The sequence below is a fragment of the Meleagris gallopavo genome, chromosome 4, assembly GCF_905368555.1.
Source record: "Meleagris gallopavo chromosome 4, MGAL_WU_HG_1.1, whole genome shotgun sequence".
In the NCBI taxonomy this organism is placed as follows: domain Eukaryota; kingdom Metazoa; phylum Chordata; class Aves; order Galliformes; family Phasianidae; genus Meleagris; species Meleagris gallopavo.
The window spans coordinates 68,201,016-68,220,249 of record NC_139407.1 but is presented as its reverse complement, the minus strand read 5'-3'; the positions used below and the strand labels follow the sequence as shown (position 1 = coordinate 68,220,249).

The following is a 19,234-nucleotide window of genomic DNA, read 5'->3' as shown; positions in this document are numbered from 1 at the left end:
GTGGTTTTCTTATTTTGTTGTGCTAAAAACCATCCTAGAATGGCTTAGGTTGGAGGAGACGTTAAAGTCCATCTAGTTCCACTGGGTGGGCAGGCTGCACTCACCAGCTCAGGCTGCCCTGGGCCTCATGCAACCCAGCTCAGAGCACCTCCACTGATGGGGCACCCACAGCTCTCTGGGAAGCATTACAGGACCTCACCACCCTCTGAATAAAGAATTTCCTCCTAATATCTAACTCACATTTCCCCTCTTTTAGTTTAAAGCCATTCCCCCTTATCCTATCACTATTGCACCTGTTTATAAACTCCCTTCAAGTACTGAAAGGCAGGGGAAGGTTTAAAGGATGAGCAGGAACAACAGGTCATTCCACCACAGCAGAAAACACCGAAACAATGATTTATTTCACCTACCAACAAAAAACACAGCATCTGTGTTTTCTACAAAACAATCCAGACCTTGTTTTCCATCAAAGGCATCCAGAGGGGCAGAAATGCAAACAGTGCTGGGGCCAGTGGCACACGAGGCCATGATGGGCTTGTGCCAGAAGCAGACGTAGTCACGGGGTTTCACAGAGGTAAGGGTGCAGAACCAGTCAGATACAATCTCCCTACAAAGTGTTACCGTGCAAGGCCCAGGTCCAACCTCACCTGTGACAGGCGTGCCTTTTTCTTGCACGTATTTAAGACCAATTGAGTGCAGAAAAACTAATCAGAAGGTCAAAGATAAAGGGAGAGCGACCAGAGATTGAGGTGCTTCAGCTGAGCGAAGGAGACAAAGGGATGAAATCTCTCTAGTGCAAAACCACTGAGGATTTGCCTTGGAGTCTGCCTTGCTCTACCTCACCTCCAAGCTGAGGGCAGCAGGGATCCAACCAGAGGAAACTGGAACTGCAGAGCACCACTCAGAACAATGGGAGCAGAACACCAGCAGCTCCTCTTCCTCCTGTCTGCCTCACTGCAAGACTGAGGCAGAGTGCTGCTCTGCACCTCAAAATAATGCCATTTCCCTCCTTTCCCCCTACCTCTGCAACAGCAGCACAGGAAGCAGGCTGTTTGTCCATCAATTCTATGGCTGATTTGTGCATTAAAAGGAAGAACCCCAGCCTCTAGACAGAGGCCAGGCCAGCACATCCCCTTCAGCCATGAGACAGAGCTGCTAGGACAGCACAGTGCGCTTGACAACGCGTCCCTCTTTGTCAATGGCGAAGTTGTAGTTGCGAGGGTTGTCCAGGCATTCCTCAATCCGAGCCTCCAGGTTCTCAGGAGTGATGAAGGTTTTTGCTTCCTCCTGCAGGAAAGGGGGAGTGTTGGCTGTTAGCACACACCTCCAGAGAAAGTCCTAAGGGTCACCGGGATCTGCCTTTGGGCACATTGGCACCACAGCAGGTTGCCAGCACCTCTGCACACACTGCTGCTGGCTGTGGGGCTCCTGCAGACGTGCCGACCTCACATCCCAGCAGTCAGTCTCAAAGACAGCACCTTAACTCCCTCACTTGTGATTATTCCTACCCCTGCTGTCTGAGCTCTCCCTTAACCTCTGTACTTTCCTCACACTCCAGGAAGGAGCTAACATTTCCCTTCCATAGCACATCAATGGGCTGCCAGAGAGTCACTCACACAGATCTGCCCAGCACCCCCCAGCTTCTCTCACCTGCAGCTGCAGGACCTCTTTCTCTTTCTCCTTCAGAAAGGCCTCCATCACTTTGGCTTTGTTCTCTGCAGCCTGCAGTTTCTGCATCTTCTGTTCTTCCTCTTCTTTCCTAATTCTTTCTTCTCTGCCATTTGGGAAAGAAAAAAAGCTTATGCTGGGTACTTATGATCTGAGTGAGACACATAAATCCCTGGAGCACAATGCCTGCAGGTCTGAGTGCAGCAGAAATGGAGGAGCAAACCAACAGGCCTCATCCCTTTAACCTCTGCCTGAGTTCATCTGCTGACTGCTTTGACTTTCTGAGTGCACTTCCAATGCTTGACCAGGGGATGGCTCCATGGGAGCAGAATAGGAGTGAAAACAGAGAAATATCTCAGGTTGAAATTCAGGAAGAACTTCCTCTCCGAAAGAGTGGCAATGCATTGGCACAACTGCCCAGGGAAGTTGTGAAATCACCGTCCTGGAGCTGCTCAAGAACCACAGAGACACGGCACTGAGGGACATGGCCAATGGGCATTGTGGGGACGAGTTGACAGACTTTATGATCTTAGTGTTGGTTTTTTTTTTTCTATGACAGTCACAGCACACCAGCGGCAAGCAGGGATGAACCACTCAGGTTTATTTTTACAAAAACATGGCCTGGTTATCTGGATGTTTTATTTACTTTTGAAGCAAAAATTGAAGCAGCAGTTTGCACTGAGGCTGCCCGCCCTCACCTGCGTGCCTGCTGCCGTGCATTCTCAGCATCATTCCAGGCCATCAGCAGACGGTGCTCCTCTGACAGTGCTGCTGAGTTCTCAGCATCCCTCTGCGCCTCATGCTTCCTCTGCACCACCTCGGACCTGAAAATGGAGCTGCCAAGGAACAGGACACTGAGCACAGCCCCACATTCAGCCCCTTGTCCCAGCGATGCTCAACATGCCACCCCTCTGCCAGCCCAATGTAACCCCTTAGCCAGTCCCCACATCACTTTCAGACCCCCCCCCCCAGTTCTCCTCTGCCCCACTGCCACTCTGGACTCCCCCAGATATCCCCTGACCCAGAATAGCCCCATACCCAATCACATTGTGTATGACAGATGCACTGTAACTCCATATCTTGGCCTAAAACAGTCCCACAGTCTCAATCCCACTCTATAGCAGTCCTATACCCTGATCCTGCCCCAAAGTCACTCCAGAATCTCCCCAGTCCTCCTCTGCCCTTAAGATACCCAATACCCACTCCCCAAATCCTCCTCCATCCAAACCATCCTGATCCCATCCTACAGCAGCCCTATAACCATTCCCTGCCCCATGCTGCACCCACGAAACCCTCCTCTACCCCACCACAGTGTCATACCCTGCACCAAAACAGTCCCATCATCCTGATCCTGCCCCACAGCAGCCCCATCGTCACCTCCCTGCCCCACAGCCACTCTGGACCACTCTCCAAATTATACCCTGCACCAAAGCAGTGCTCACACCCACTCCACGCTTTGACAACAGCCCCAGCCCCACAATCAGCCCGACTTCTGCCCCAAAACAGTCTCACAGCCGCCTCACAGAGACCTCCAAGCAGTCCCACACTCTCCACAAAACTGCTCTGCCCCATAACAGCCCCCCACCCGCCCACCCTCTCTCAGTTCCCCCGGTACCGGAGGGCGCTGAGCACCAGGCGGTGCTGCCGGTATCGCTCGGTGACCACATAGAGCTCGGCGGGGTCGACAGGAGGCGGTACTTTCAGCCGCGACGCTTTAGATTTGGCGGGGGGATCGTGCCGCGATTTGCGGCCCCGACACGGCACCAACCACGGACTCCAAGCAGGGACGACCCCGGTGACGGCAGCGGGGAAGCGCGGCCCGCAACACCTCAGCGCCGCCAACATGGCGGCCAGCAGCAGGCCGGATGTGGCGTAAACAAGGCGGGAGTCGCGGACCAATGAGAGGAGAGCGCGGAGCGAGGCACGATGGGCAATGTAGTGCGGCGCGGGGCTGCTCAATGCGGGTGGCGCAGGGCGGCCTCCAGAGGGCGCCACACTGCGGCCCGGAGGGTCGAGGGCATCGGCGGGAGCGGGCGGCACGGCGGGGTTGGACAGGGCTGGAGCGCGGCGGGGACCTGCGGGTGGGGGGTAGTCCCGAGGGTAATAACCCAGAGTGTGAGGTAAAAAACCCATGTGTGAGGTAATAATTCCATGTGTGAGGTAAAAAACCCCACGTGTGAGGTAAAAACCCTATGTGTGAGGTAAAAAACCCTGTATGTGAGGTAATAATTCCATGTGTGAGGTAAAAAAAAAACATGTGTGAGGTAACAGCCCCATATATGAGGTAAAAACCCTGTATGTGAGGTAATAATCCCATATGTGAGGTAATAAACCAAGTGTGAGTGGTTGATGATCCTGTAGAGGGGTAATCTGTGAAGTAATAGTCCCCTGTGTCAGGTAAATCCCGTGTGGAAGGGTGTGAAGTTATGAAGAGGTATCGTCCCATTTGTGTGTGGGAATAATCCCATGTGGGGGTATAATCCTGTGTGGAAGGGCGTAATCTGTGTATATAGGGGTAATTCTGGGGATGCGTAATCCCAATGTGTGTGCGGAATGGGGATTATCCCAATGGGGATTGATATGAATGGGAATAATCCCATGGGAGTGAGATAATCCCAGAAGGGGAATAACCCTGAGGAGGGGGGAAACTGGGTGTGGGTAGGCATGGGTGGGCAGGGAGGGGAAAGATGCAGGCAGGAATTATTCTGGGTTTGGGGGATAATCCCATAGGGGTGGGAGGGGAATAACTGGGGAATTTGTAACCCTGGCAGGGATAACCTGGGTTTAAGGGAGTAATCTAGAGGGGGGGAAGTAATCTAGAGGGCTGTAAATTTGGGGGTGGTTGTAGCAATAGGGGGGAATAACCCAAAGGGGAGTTAATTGGGGGGTGGTGGTTATAGCACTGAGGGGGCAATACGTGAGGACAGGGCTAGTGTTAGGGGATGATGTGGGAAAGGACGCAGGGTCCCTACCTGTGGGGCGTTGAGGTCCCTCTTGCCCCCTGGGTACCATCCGTGGGACCAGTGCTGGCCCTGCACAGTGCCTGCCAGCAGCAGCAGGGCCAGCAGCAGGCAACCACCAGGAGCCATGGCACCAAACAGGGCTGCGAGGTAATGGGAAGTAATGGAGAGGTAATAGGGGAGTGGGGGTGGTAGCCCCCCAGTGCCCAGACCTGTGCTGGGTCGGCAGGATGATGAATGGTTTTTGGGACTGGAGATGGAGGTGCCCAGGGGATGGGCATCTGTGGATGCTGCTTGGGATTGATTTGGGTCTGCAGGGATGAGTACTCCACATTTTTATCAGAAAATGGACGTGCTGCAGTGGATAAGCACCCATGACTGCTGCATTGGGTCGCAGTAAGGATGGGCACCCTAATTTCCCATCTGGGGATGAAGGTGGCAGGGAGATGAGCACCCATTGGTGCTGCTTGGTGTGGGCTCGGGTCTGCAAGGAGCTGTGCCCCAAGGTGCCTCTTAGGCTTCTTTTGGGGATTGGAGGTGCTGGAGGGAAAGGCTGGGTGCTGCGTAGGGCTAGGCTGGGTGCAGCAAAGACAAGCACCCCAGTCCTGTTTCGGGATGGAGATGTTGAAGGGAATGATCACCCATGGGTGCTGTTTGGGGCTGAATTGGGTGTAGCAAGGAGGGGTACCTCAAGGTGCCACTTGGGCTGGTTTGGGGATGGAGATCCTGGATAGGACAGGCACCCATGGGTGCTGGCTTGGGTACAGCCAGGATGGACAACACAAGGTTACATTTGGGAATGCTGATGGCAGGGGGTGTAAGCACCCCAGGGTGCTATTTGGGGCTGGGATTGGGAATGGAGGTGATGGAGGGGACGAGTACCTCCAGAGTGCTGCATGGAGCTGGCTTTGGGTGCAGCAAGGACAGGCACCATAAAGTTCCAGGGGGAGAATGGAGATGCTGCAGAGGATGAGCACCCATGGGTGCCACTTGGTGCAGCAAAGCCAAGTACCCGGGGGCTGTTAGGGCTGATTGGGATCCCACCACCCTGCTCCCCGCATCGCACTCACCTGTTGGGGTGGCGGTGGCCGGTGCTGTGTCCTGGCCAGGAGCTCGGCACCGCTATTTGTAGGGCTGGGCTCGGCACCACTCTTTGTAGGGCTGGGCTTGGCAGCGCTGACGTCGACCCCACTCCCTGGGGAGATGGCAGCCAGTGCTTGCTGAGATGGAGCCCACCCCAGAGCTTGAGGATGCTCATGGAGAGGGGGGGGAATGCAAATCTCTGTGCCTCAGTTCCCCCTCCCACAGAAGATCATAGGATGGTACAGAAGATACTGCTGGCAACCCTCGTTTTCCCTTTTCTCCTCCAGTTTTTCCAAATATGGGACTGGATGCTGCATCTCTGCCTGGCCACAGCTCTGGCTTTGTAGCAGAGAAGCAGAGTGTGGGAAGCGGATTTAGCCCGGATTATCTACAGCTGTCTGCTGTTTGCAAAGTGATGCTCCAGCAGCTCTGCACATGGCCAAAGGGCAGGGATGCTCCCCAGGCCCCAAAACACTGTTCTAAGCACCGAGGAGGGGAAAAAAAACTCATTAAAGTCACATCTGTGCAATTAATCCAATGGCTCTTGATGCCACAAAAACTGTTAAACTATGGTCACCTTTTTTTTTTTTTTTTTTTTTCCCAGCACAACAGTGCTGCACCCCTCTGCCCTCAGGTCTTTTCTTTGCCCTTAGGGCTCTTCTTGCACCCTGGCTTGCCACAAACATTAGTTGTTACATTTTTTTTTTTTCTGGGAGGGGAACTTCAAAACTCAGTTATTTTATACCTTCTGCTCTGACAACCCACATTCATTTTGTATCCCCGTTATTTCCAAATGACACCAACAGGAGGGAAAGGGACGGGCACAGGCACCCCCACATCCCACCAACAAAGGGACAGGGCTCCTTCAAGAAGCAAAAATCCTCTTCTTTCCCCCCCTCTTTTGCTTGAAATCCCAACAGATACTGCCAGGTTCAACTTTCCCTCCCATCCCAATGTGATGGCCTGACCCTGAAAGAGAATGCTTTTTCTCTCTTTTTTTTTTAACAAAAATTAGGATATTTAGATACATACACACACACAGTATAAGTTGGTTTGGTTTCTTTTCTCCTTATTTTAAAGAGCTGACTGGCAGAAAAATGTGAAACCATTTCCCTGCAGGTTTGGAAAAGCTTGTGCTTGCTTGTGGGTTATTGGTTCAGATGAGATCCAGAATTATTCCTTTCTTTTTTTTTAAAAAAAGGCTTTACTCCCTCAAGAAAAAAAAAAAAAAAAAGATTTACAAACAAAATAACAGCCTGTATCAACTCTCCAGAAGAGAGATGGTATGACAATATTAATCCAAACATCACGCTATTTAATTCCCCAATAAAACATTGGAAAAAAAAGGAGCTGACAGTATCTGCACTAACACTTTGCTACATATAAAATCTCCAGCTAATATGAAGCTTATGGTACCAACCTCTAAAACAGTTAAGATATATACACATATTTTGGGGGAGGGGTATATTAACAAACAGAATATTACAAAATATTAAAGAAGGCAACTCTTCTGTCATTTGTTTCAGGTTGTTTGTTGTATTTTTCACTTGAAGTTGGCGTAGTCTGAGAAGGCGTCGATGTATTCCTGCACCACTTTGTAGCAGAATTCGTACTGTTCCTGCAGAGCAGAGAGAGCACAGTGTTACCCCAAGGAAAGCAATGTTTCTGAAATCACTTGGTGCTTCGTGGCCTGCAACGGGGATTGAGCTGAGTTATTACTGCACACCAAAGCACTTTATCTCTCTCATAGTGCTGGGAAAAGGGTGAAGCCTGTGGAGAACGTCTTGGGATGGAGGCAGCACTGATGATGGGACAGCACTTCTGGGCACTGAGTGCTGGGCATGGATTCCCACCCATGAGCAGTTCCTAATGGAAGGCTTGTGGTGATGCCACCTTGGTTTTGCTTTACTCCCCCAAATGGGGCTGGCCAGCCCTACAGGTTGATCCCACAGAATGGCCCAGGTTGGAAGGGACCTCAAGGATCATGAATCTCCAACCCCCCTGCCACATGCAGGGCTGCCAACCTCCACATTTCATACCAGACCAGGCTGCCCAGGGCTCCATCCAACCTGGCCTTGAACACCTCCAGGGACAGGGCATCCACAGCCTCTCTGGGCAGAGCTCCCAGCCTCCTGCTCCCAGTCTCTTGCTCAGCAAATAGGAGAGACTCTGCTTCCCCTCTCCTCCCCTCTGAGGTCCCATTTTGAGAACATATTCTAAAAAACACCTGAGTATCCTTGCAACAACCCCTCTTGCAAAACCTCATTTAGTCCTGCCTGCTCCTCCTCTCCCTGCCAGGCTCACAGCCAAAGCCCTTATCACAGCCTCTCCAGGATATGGTTTCCAGGCTCCTGGAGCCCAGAATTCCAGGGACTGTAGATGAGGATGTCTCCAGGGAGGCTCCTACAGCTCATGTCAGCACTCAGAAGGAGGCTGATACAACCAGCCAGGCCAGCTCCTCTCTTCTGAACACACCATAGGAGGACGGGGAGATCCCTCCAGACCCACCTCTATCCCTTCCTCTTTCACAGAGAGAGCAAATCTTCAGCTGGGGTAGTTTACCTCAACAATTTAACAGGTTTGAGTCCCCAACTCATTCCTGCTGTGAGGTCCAGGGCTTACCAGTGTCTGCACCATATGCGGCCTCTGTAGTCTTAAACTCTTCACTGTCTGAAAGACATCGAGAATCCCTTCTGCTTTCACCCTTTCCAGGACAGTGCTCAGTGCACAGAAGGTTCCTGTTCTTCCTGCTCCGGCACTGGCAAAGAGAAATCAGAAGATGAAACCATCCATCGTTCCCAAGCTATGCCAAGCAGCCCAGGTTTGTCAGTGGTTATGTTAACTCCATGCACAAGACGCACAGTCAGACGGCAGCACTGAGATGAAACAAACCCCAAATCTCTGCAGCCTGAAGTTGCTCCCCACGCTCACCTGCAGTGCACAGTGATGGGGTGGTTGCCTGACTGCTGCTGCTGCTTCTGCACGGCCGCAATAATGTTGATCATTCCCTTCCCATCGCTGGGGATCCCAACCTCTGGCCAGCCATGGAAGTGGAACTGTCGGATCTGTCGGCTCTTGTTTTCCTGGCAGAAGAGCACAGCCAGAGCTCAGCACAGCCCAATTCATACCAATGAACCAACTTGCTGAATGCTTCGTGAAAACCCATAGGAGGTGTGTGTGCTTGGGAAGAGCCATTTGCTTGGTGTATGGCAGAGCAGGACATGGGAATGGGGAGCACAAGGAAAATGGGATAGCAGGCACAGAAATAAGGCAACCAGAAGACAAGCAGAGTTCTCCAAAGGGCAGTGGCAGACCCTTACCCTGGTGTTTGTCACCAGCAGGTCCCGCACTGTGTAGCTCTCGCATTCCTCCTCTTTTTTCAGCTCCACGTTGATGTCTCCATAGGACACAGAGCCATCAGAAGGCCAGTACTGGGCACATTTCTCCTGAGAAAAAATTGCAAGAGGAGACAGCGTGAAAATACACATTTTTTTCACTGCCTTGAAGGTGCACAGCACTGGAGGGTTTGTGGATGTGCTCTGATTTTCTTTGCTGCTGCTACAGCAAATGCTTACCTGGCCTCTCTCCTCCAGCTCTGTTAACATCACTATGGAGCAGGATTTCCACTCCCAGATCATCCTCCAGAAGTCCTCTATCGTGTGCTGCAGTGGCCCTTGGCTGGCAATATAGGAGTCCTTCTGGCGATAGCCCTGTGATTTCAAACATGGCAATGAGAGAATTGGCAGCATGAGGAGGTGAGTGCAGAGGAGAGCTGCAGGCACAACGACCACAAAAAGCCCAGCAGGTTCAATGACAGTGCAAGGAGACGCATGGAAATAAAGGATCAACTTGTTCTGGGGGGAAACAAGTTCTGTTCTGTATTCGTGGTACCTACTGGGGGCTGAGCTTTAGCACAGGTGTCATAATTACAAAACAGTACCAACTCTTTGCAAGACACAGAGCTGGAGCACCACCTTTGTCAGCAAATAATGCACTGCAGGCACTCTTAATCCTGCTTAGAAGTGCCAAGAAAAAAGGGTAAGCCAGCTTAGCAATCCTTCTCTCTCTGTGTCTTGCTCCTAGATGCCAGGCAAAGGCTGCTGTGTCCGGGCTGCTAGTCACTGCTTCCTGTGCCAGCCACTCTGCATGCTTGCCTCGAGGTCTGTGTGTGAGCTCTCCCTTCCAACTCAATCAAAAAGAGGCAAATCCAGTGGATTAGGTCTGCCTCATGCAGACTGGAGAATGCAGGCAGCAGCTCAGGTCTGCAAATGCATCGATGTGCTCTTGGATGAGTTGCCAAGTTGAGCTGAACTCGAGCACTGCTGTGTGAACAACCCCAGCCTGAGCAGAGCCACCACCTGGCTTCTCCTGCCCCACCACCAGGCAGCTGAGATGCTGTCATGGTGAGACCTTTGCTTTTGGGGAAATGCAGCTGCAGTAGGATCACATTTGGCAAAGGAAGGTTTGGTTTTCAGTACTCCTAAGACACTGGCAAAGTCTGAATTTTGTAGCAGAGCCAACCATCATGCCTAAGCTCCAAGACTTTGGCTTTTTGGAAGAAGTGAGCAAAACCAGGCTCTGTACTAAGTCAGGGTGACTCTGCTCCACAACAAGAACTGCTTCTGTTACAGAGAATGAAAACCTCCACTATTCCCCTGTGACCTCGCAGCAGACTGTGAATGCAGATGCTTCGTCATTTGGCGTTTGTCATTTAAGCAAAGTTCAGCAGAGGCAGGAAATTGAATCCTCAACAAAATTGCTTACATGACATTTAAGCCTTCTGATCTAGATGCAGAATGAGAAGGCTGCTCACATCTGCGTTTTGTCAGAAGCTGACACAGCCAGAGCACAACCAGAGCACAATGTGGGGAGCCAGCAAGTGAGATCTGGGGGAGCAGACTATTTGGAAGGTTGTATCTGGGAATATACTGGTTTTACTGGTTCAACACATAGCAGTCATCACACTTCAGGGGAAAAAACACTGCCATTAGGAAATGAAAATAGGAATTGGGCTGGAAAAGAGCAGGTTTCTTTGTTACTTAACCAGTGCTGGCATCACTGCACAAAGATAAATACTCATATGAGACGGACCCCTGAAGTCAACAGGATTACTCACAAGCAAAGGATGTGCAATCACCTATCTCCTCCTCGGAGTGAAAAAGCACTTAACCTCTCTGCCTCATTTCCTCTAGTCACCAAGACAGGTGTAATAGGATTGACCTGGTTTTCTCAAGGGTTTTGGGATCCGTGTATTGCTCCAGAACTAATCTAGAGGATGTTTTCTGACCAAATGAACGGTGCCATAAGGTAATTATTTCCATGGCTTTGTGCATCCGCTTCTCAAAGCCATCATCAAACACCAGAGCTGCGGAAGTGGGACCAGGATTTAGAGGCCCTGCTTAGGCTCCAAATCTCCTCTACCTACAGAAGAAGTGTTTCAGCACAAAACCTTCGATATGAAGAAGTGTGAGGTAAATAGTTTCCAGGGAGAGAAGATGGAAAGAAGATCAAAGAAGACTCACATCAATAAAAGAAGCATTAACGTAGTCTGTGTTTTCTTCACCTCTCTTCACTGGAATGATTACTCTGTTGAACTCATCTAAAACAGAAGCATTTTGGGAAACACTTTAAAAACATAATTATGCATGGCCTTCAGCTGGGAAGTCACCGAGACCAAGTGCTGACATGAGGGAAGGGGGGCCCTGTGTCTACAGCACCCATTTATGCAATGAGGAGACTCAGTTCTGCCTTCTGCCATGCCCTGGTTTGGGGAGACCAGGGCAGAAGGGAGGCACTGAGGACTCAAGGAGCAGGACCTGCTCAGCAGATATTCCCTTCTTCCAAAGGCAGAAAGCCTTGGGGAGGAAACCTTCTGAGAACAAAGTCATGCAGGGGCAGGGCAGAACAAAGCAAGAAAGCTCTGGAGCAGTGTTAAATCTGTCCATGAAAACCCACCTCACCCTGACTGCCCCATCTCTGCATGGTTTCCCTACCAAGGAATGGACCAGGAGGCCTCCGGAGGTCCGTTTGAACCTCAACCATTCCGTGTCCCCACTCCCACAGATGCCTCTGTCTCCATTCTTCTTTCAGCCGGACAGACAAACACAACTTACATGGAATTATCTGAAGAACCCTGTTCTTTTTCATGTTGGCTGGCAAGTTGCCTGTTCTCATCTTGTCGTTCTGAATTTTGATGGAAGTGAGCTTCTGCAGAGGAAGGAAGGAAAGTAGTGACAGCTTGCAGAGACACTAAAGGAAAAGCAAATGCATGGCAGTCCTTGCTGCCCAGCGTGTGCTGAACAAACCCACGAGCACAAGAACCAGGCTCACCTTGAACTCCTCTTCCAGCCCATTGCTGCTGGTCCCTGGCACTTTGTTGTAGATCTTCTGGAGGTGGATTTCTAACGAGGTCACCTCCAGTTCTGTATCACCGTAGAGATAGTGCTCCAGCAGTGCTTGGTATATGAACACATACTGCATCTGAAAGGGTTGCAGGGAGAAGCTGCACTCAGGGATGAGATCTGGCTGCAAACCCACTACCCAAGCACTTCCCACAGCCCCTGCAAGGAGCCTGAGACCTTATCTGCCACGTGACCTGCAGGGATTTGACACAAAGCTCAAGGACAAACTGGAGACAACAAAGTGCAGGACCTGACCAACAGCTCACTTGACACAGTGTTCCTTCCAAAATTAAGGATGCCACTCAACTTGCCCACAGGGCTGCTGCAGGTGGCTTTGCTGCAGGCTGGGAAAACACAAAACCACAGGGAGCATTCAGCAGCACACTTACATCTGTCTGTACCATCTGGCAGCGCTGAGCCCGGATCCGGCTCACGAAGCCGTAAACATCCACCTTCCTCTCGGCGTGCATCATGTCCAGCATGGCGTCGATGACGATAAAAGTGCCCGTGCGTCCCACCCCAGCACTGGAATGGTACAAGGGCAAACGATCAGGGCACAACTCCACAGCAAGCTCACTCCAGTCATAGAACCATGGAAAGGCTTGTGTTGGAAGGGATCATAGAATCATAGAATGGCCTGGGTTGAAAAGGACCACAGTGATCATCTAGTTTCAACCCCCTGCTATGTGCAGGGTTGCCAATCACTAGACCAGGATGCCCAGAGCCACATCCAGCATCCAGGGATCTTAAAGCACTCCCAGTTCCAGCCCTTGCTGTGGGCTGGTTGCCTCACATCAGCTCAGGCTGCCCAGGGCCCCATCCAACCTGGCCTTGAGCACCTCCAGAGATGGGGCACCAGCAGCTCAGGGCAGCAGTACCAGGGCCTCTGAGTAAAGAATTTCCCCCTCACATCTAACCTAAATCTCCCTCTTGTATTTTAAAACCATTCCCCACCGTCCCATCGCAGTCAGATCGTGTAAAAAGTCACACCCCATCTTTTTTTATAAGCTGCTTTTAAATACTTGAAGACCACTATCAGGTCTCCCTAACGCTTTCTCTTCCTCAGGCTGAACAAGCCCAGCTGCCTCAGCCTGTCTCCTTTGGAGAGTTGCTTTGAGCATCAGGCTCCAACAATGCAGTCCCTTCTGCACACCATCACCAAGCACTGGAGCAGAGGTTGCTGCCTTCTCCCATCCAGAAATGCTTTCCAGGCAAGCCAGGAGAGGCAGAGCATAGCTGTGGCTGAGGCTCACCTGCAGTGCACTACTATTGCTCCTGCATACTGGGGGTTACACGTCTTCACCTTCTTTAAGAACTTCAGCATCCCAATAGGGGTGAAGGGCACCCCGAAGTCAGGCCAGCTGGTGAAGTGGAACTGCGTCACCAGGCGCTGAGGCTTCTTGTTCGTGACGTCACCTACCTGCAGGGGAAATGAGTGCTCAGATCAATCACAAACACTTCAGGTTTCCTTTCTTTTCCCAAAAGCTAAGGCAGAGAGGGAGCTACAGCCCTAAGGCTCAACTGGAAGGTTTCGGAAGCACTACCATCTGGAAGCTTAAAGGGCATGGATCCAGGCTGCAGGGCCACATGAGGCTCTAAAGGCATGACATTTTTTCTGCGCACTGTCATATCCTGCATCCTATGAGTGGCCTTGAAGCTGCAAAATAGTAGAGCAGAACATCACCCAGGTGAGAGATGCCACCTGGATGGCTCCAGCCTGGCAGAATCTGTGACATTTCAATGCCAGTGTGCCCAGCTCAAAAAGAAGGCATGGCTCCTTTCAGTAATAATGATGATGATGATGCAGTATCCTTGTATTAAAAGCAGGGAAGGAACCAGGCACAAAGTGGGGTCCAGGAGAGCCTGATCTGGCTCTAGGCAGCCTTTCATCAAAGCACTCGGTCTCCCTTGCATCAGTACTTTGTTGCCTGCCTCTGAGAACATCGGGAAAACAAACAGAGTGACTAATCCTGAGCTTGGAGGATGTGACAGTGTAGCGACAGATGGGAAAATAATCAAAACCCAACGCATAAAGCGCTGGATTTTGTCTCAGCTCATGAGATGAAACTGACTTATTTGCAGGCACTAAGCGGCTGTGGGTGAGAATCACAGCATGGCTTGGGTTGGAAGGGACCCTAAGGATCATCTAGTTCCAGCCCTCCTGCTGTGGCAACAACAAGCTCTGGAGGATTATAGGACTGCATTTTAACTGGAATCAACCAGCTTCCTTTCTTCCAGTGCAACGACGCTGACAGACGCGGAGAATGGGGTCCCACGTGTTGGAGGTGAGTACATTCTTGATGGCTCTCGTTATGAACGCGGATGCTGTCATTGAGGTGAAACCCTGAGGATTGGCAGAGCAGCCAGGGGTGGGGAGGGACAGGGCAGGGCAGCAGCACCTGCTGAATGCAGAACTTGCGCACGGTGTAGTCCACCAGCACCGTCACGTCTTCCACCGAAACGCGGATGTTCCCGTATGTCCAGCAGCCCTGATCTGGCCAGTACTGAGCACACTTACACTGCAGGGACAGAGAAGGGAGACAGGTAAGCTTCAGCACCCAGCAAGCCTGGGAACAGAGTGTGGTGAGAGCTGAGACATCGTGTGGCTCAGCACAACCTCTGTGTTCAGTGAGACGATGCCCATTGGACACCCGTGGCACCCTGGTGCCTACCTCTTTCCTCTCCTTCAGGTTGGTCACCATGACAATCGTTGCTGTGTTTTGCTCCCAAATCATTCTCCAAAAGTCATTCACTGTTTCTTCCTTTGGTCCTAAGGGAAACGGATGCATCGTGGTTAGGAAGGGGCATCGACTCCACAGGCAGTGACACTAAAATCCATTGCAGTGTGTGGAGTGTAGCACTCTTTTTGCCGATAGATGTCAGCACAGGATGCTCCATGGGTGTCTGGGAACCCAGAGAACAATCATATTGCACAACAGTAGGTTTTTTTGACTTTTTTTTTTTAAGGGACTGGATACTTTTTTATTATCAGGAATTCCATTTTTAGCCCAACAAGGGGAAACCAGACAAACAGAGCATGGAAACGAACTTGCCCAAGGTCACACTGGGAAACTGTGGCTGTCACAAATAGCATGCACAAGTCCTGCCCCCGAGCCTTGTGCTTTAACCACAGGATCCTATTTCAATATGGCACAGGAATAGCTCTCACTGCCTGCCAGACAAGGAGCTGACTCACCCCAACATCCCCTGCCAAGCCCCAGCCTAAGGGTGAGCCAGGAGGAAAACGGAGCCAAAGCTTCACCCCAGCCTGGTACTGCTGATGAGATGCAGCCTTCCTTCTCCAGCCAGAGCCAAGAGAACAGGGTGGCTGCACCGAGGCACGCCAGCTGGGATCTCTGTGACAGTGGCTGGTAACAGGCAGGTGCAGCAAATCCAACTCACAAATAAAAGCTGGGATTGGAGAACACTCCCTATGATTTTTGCTAGTGTGAAAGTCCCATACCTGGGCATCTCAGTTTCAGCAGAGAAAGCTGCACACACGATGGTGATGCTCTGCATTGGGGCAGCTGAGCTCGGGAAGGCTCTGATGCTTGCGGCTAACAGTCCTGCCACCCATGTGAAGATTATTACAGCTGAGTCTCTCTCCAAGGACATAAGCCCATATTCTTAAAAGCTAAGGGTTAATATGATAATGAATCTGGATCACTGTGGTGCTTGCTCTGACATAAATGATTTCTCAACTTTATTAAGGAAATTTAATTAAGTATCTAGCTAGCTACGTTTTGAGAGATCACAGCCACCTGCAGCTGTGGCTTGGGGGGAGGATGAGGCTCTGGGGCTGGTAGGATGGAAGAAACCCTTTGACACCATCCAGCAATGGAGATTCCACAGGCCAGGCTTCTTGTTCTTCCCCAGTACATCCAGCAGGAACAAAACATTTCTGCAACAACTGTGGCCTGGCCAGATCTCCCTTCACGTTGACCAGAGACTCTGACAAGGCACTGTACTGGGGTTATTTGCAGTTTCATAGAGCAGAAGGACCCAAATCCAATAGGGCAGAGCTACTAAAATAACTGAGCATTTACCTTGTGCAGCAATGAACTTGTTTTTCTCTTGGTACCCCTATAGAGAAAAGGAGAAAAAGGAAGACAAATGAAAGGCCAGTCTTTTTCTAAGGGTCATGAAGTGCTGCACTGCCTACACTCATGTAATTTGTCAGCTGCTGGCCCAAAGCATGGATGAGGTGGTAGCTCAGTACCTTTCTGCTGGGATCATCTGAAAATCAGCATTAATCTTCAAGAGTTCAGGCTGTTGAACCCGCAGTGGGTTATACAGATTATTTCCTTATGGCTATATAGTTAGTGCTGAAGAAAGTGAAAAAAAAAACCCTTTGGGGTCTTGCTTTTCTTCATGTGCCTCCATCTCCCTCAAACTTCTTCATATTACCCTTCCCACTGTAACACTGATGTGGGCTACATTAGCAGCTCCCCTCTATGCCTTGTGGACAGAACACATCTCCCAAGAAACAGGACACTAAATTAATAAAATGCATTTTGTATTCAGATGAATGCTATAAAACTAGCATGGACAAAAGGGAGAAGTTGGACTCCATTCTCTCCCTCTCAGAAATCAATGAGTTCACTAACAAAAGCCATTGGCAAATGCACAAATCCTGCTGCCTCCTAGCAGCAGAGTAGGGCATGAAGGATATTTTAGCTGTGTTGCTTCCTTTTTTTTTTTTCCATGCCCTTCACATGTCCAGCCCTGCAAGCTGGGAAGTACCGGTGATTAATCAGCCTTAGGACTCATCAGCCATTAATCAGAAATCCTCTGTTCACCCCAGAATGGTTCCAAACCCCTTCCCAAACAGCCAGCTTGCCTTTGCAACGCTCTGAGGAGCTTTTCATGGTTTTAGAAGTGGCAAAAAAGAGAGGTGTGAAGAGATGGGACTGAGCACAGCAGGACTATGGCCAGAATTTATTAGTCCCAGTCCTCTGTCTTGTACTCCAGTTGCTGGACTGTGTTCTTTCGGCTTCTTCCAGACTAAAGTTGCACCCTATAAAGGCCACACACACAGCCAAGCCTCGCTTTTAGGGATGGCAGTCACTCAGGCAGGACAGGCACTTACATTAATGAAGGAGGCGTTAATGTAGTCAGAGTCGGGAACCCCTTCAACAGGAGTCAGGTGAACCCTGGAATGATCATCTGGAGAAAGATGACAATTCTGCATTAAAACCAAAGCCCCACAGAGCTGAGCTGAGGTTTTGGAGTGGAGCCCAGGCTTAGGGGGTTCCCAGAATACATAAGTGACTTTATGCCCTGAAATCCTTCCATGCTCAAAGCCAGGAAGATGATGGACCTTCCTTATACAGAGAAGATCTGCATTTCCCATCTGCTTCATTTTCCACATCCTCCTGGCTGCTCACAGCTCCAGGGAGTCCCTAATGTGCATCTAAGGCTCATGCAGATGCAGCAGCCCCTCTGGGTGAGCCCACCCTGGTGGTGCCCTCCCTCAGCCCCCCAGCCCCATCAATACCTACAGGGCAAAATGTTCACGTAGCGGTTCTTCTCCTTGTTCTCCTCCTTGGAAGCAGCTTCACATGTGGCCTGAATGGGACATGCTGGGAGAGCCTGTAGTGGCAGAAAATGGGGTTTTATGTGATATTTTCAGGCACAAGGAGTCCTGCACAAGGATGAATCCCTTCAGCCCACTTCCCTCACCATCACTCCTGTGCTGCTCTGTGCCCCAACCCAGCTCAGGGTGATCATTTGAACAGCCCAGGCTTTACCAGAGAGCAAATCCCTTCTCAGATGCAATATCCCAAGCCTCTGGACCTACAGACACGAGGTGGCAGCAAAGCCTCCAACACCAAACCCACCAACACAGGGTTTTGGAAACTCACAGGGAGGCTCCTGCTGACATTTCCTCCATTACCAGCGATGCTAACTGTGTAACCCGACCAAATCCTCCCTGTTCCAAAACTCCACTACCCAGCACCTGCAGTGTGGGAGGGAGCTGCACCATCCCACCCCCAGTAGGGATCTGTTGTCCTTCCAGCAGCATCAGGGACCTCCAAATAGGGGTGCTGGAATCACTTACAATGTGACCCTGTAATAGCCAGGAGGATGGCATGTGTTGCTTCCTCCAGCTGGCACGACAACATGCAACCCAGGATCCAGGATTTATAACCCAAGTGATTGCTTCCCTTGTTATTCAGCATGTGGATTTGGTTTCATGGGCTCACAGCCTCCTCTGACACGCAGGGTATCGAGTTGTGCGACAGCTGGGGGAAGTCAACTGCGTTTTCTTTTTTAATCTTGTATCATAGTCCTGATATCAGCTTAGCACACCTTGCACCTAAGGTTTTATGCATTTGCAGACAGCACCTGCAGTGCAATCAGACCAGCAGTGGATTTTCTTTAATTAATTAGGCCAATGGGGAATCCAGTTAGTTCAGTTCTAGGTAATATGCTATAACACTCCAGCCAGTATTAACTTTGTCCCCTACCTCATCACTTCTGTCTATTTCTGCACTGCCAAAATGAAACCATACCAGGTTCAGCATCACAAGAAGTCACAGAGCTCAGCAACATCAGGACGAAGTTTCAGACATCTCAGAAGAGACGATGCAGTGTTGTGGGGGTAATGACAATATCTGAATTACTGCCAAAAAACTGATCAGTGTGAAGGCCAGCTGTTGTGCTCTAAGTGGTCAATATTCAGTTTCAGAGCTAAAAGCTTATTCACATAAGTAGAGTTGTTCCAATTTCTTGTTTTGGCTGTTTGTGCATTTGACACAACACCACGACACAGCTTTACCAGCAATTCATGAAGGCAGTGTTTCTGTCATAGCCCTGAGGAGGAGGAGGAGGAGTGAAGGCTCTACCTGGGAGGAATCCAGCAGGCAGGGAAATTCTTTCAGAGCTCTTCCATCCCAAGACCTCCTGGACACAGAAGAATGTAACCCCATGGTGCTGCTTGCTAGCAAAACTGAGAGCAGCCGGGTGGGACACAGGCAAGAAGAGAGAGATACTACAGACCAGTTACAAGGGTGAAAACCTCTTTGTGTGCTTTGCAATAAATATGTAAAAATCTCCTAGTGGCTTCGCCTTTGATGTACCAGCTGTTTTGTCTCTGCTGTTCTACAAAATGAGACCAGA

The 19,234-nt window shown here is 50.5% G+C and overlaps 2 protein-coding genes across 2 annotated transcripts in view; both read right to left on the bottom strand.

Annotated features, from left to right (window-relative positions):
* Window positions 1–379: 379 nt before the first annotated feature.
* MRPS26 (mitochondrial ribosomal protein S26) lies at window positions 380–4,695 on the bottom strand. Its single transcript, XM_031553226.2, has 5 exons — window positions 4,641–4,695; window positions 3,284–3,743; window positions 2,367–2,504; window positions 1,651–1,774; window positions 380–1,287 (listed from the first exon to the last, which is right to left on the bottom strand). The coding sequence occupies exons 1-5, from the start codon at window positions 4,678–4,680 to the stop codon at window positions 1,156–1,158; spliced, it is 894 nt and encodes a 297-aa protein (XP_031409086.2). The 5' UTR covers window positions 4,681–4,695; the 3' UTR covers window positions 380–1,155.
* A 2,060-nt stretch (window positions 4,696–6,755) lies between these two features.
* Window positions 6,756–19,234, bottom strand: part of PTPRA (protein tyrosine phosphatase receptor type A) — a 96,392-nt gene continuing 83,913 nt past the window's right edge. The window contains exons 10-24 of the mRNA XM_085223739.1: window positions 17,614–17,704; window positions 17,202–17,278; window positions 16,159–16,195; window positions 14,785–14,882; window positions 14,512–14,631; window positions 13,366–13,532; window positions 12,502–12,637; window positions 12,042–12,191; window positions 11,825–11,918; window positions 11,234–11,310; window positions 9,287–9,421; window positions 9,032–9,157; window positions 8,643–8,794; window positions 8,334–8,469; window positions 6,756–7,329 (exon numbers count right to left, since the gene is read on the bottom strand). Coding sequence (XP_085079865.1) covers window positions 7,255–7,329; window positions 8,334–8,469; window positions 8,643–8,794; window positions 9,032–9,157; window positions 9,287–9,421; window positions 11,234–11,310; window positions 11,825–11,918; window positions 12,042–12,191; window positions 12,502–12,637; window positions 13,366–13,532; window positions 14,512–14,631; window positions 14,785–14,882; window positions 16,159–16,195; window positions 17,202–17,278; window positions 17,614–17,704 — 1,671 coding nt within the window. The 3' untranslated portion in view covers window positions 6,756–7,254. The remainder of the gene's footprint in view (window positions 7,330–8,333; window positions 8,470–8,642; window positions 8,795–9,031; window positions 9,158–9,286; window positions 9,422–11,233; window positions 11,311–11,824; window positions 11,919–12,041; window positions 12,192–12,501; window positions 12,638–13,365; window positions 13,533–14,511; window positions 14,632–14,784; window positions 14,883–16,158; window positions 16,196–17,201; window positions 17,279–17,613; window positions 17,705–19,234) is intronic.

Bases quoted from the DNA above. Each gene is read 5' to 3' on its own strand.
- MRPS26 (XM_031553226.2), bottom strand. From the start codon at position 4,680: ATGGTACCCAGGGGGCAAGAGGGACCTCAACGCCCCACAG. The intron at 2,505-3,283 runs GTACCGGGGGAA...GTTCCTTGGCAG, and splicing joins CTGGTGCTCAGCGCCCTCCG to CTCCATTTTCAGGTCCGAGG. The intron at 1,775-2,366 runs GTGAGGGCGGGC...CCCAAATGGCAG, and splicing joins GCACGGCAGCAGGCACGCAG to AGAAGAAAGAATTAGGAAAG.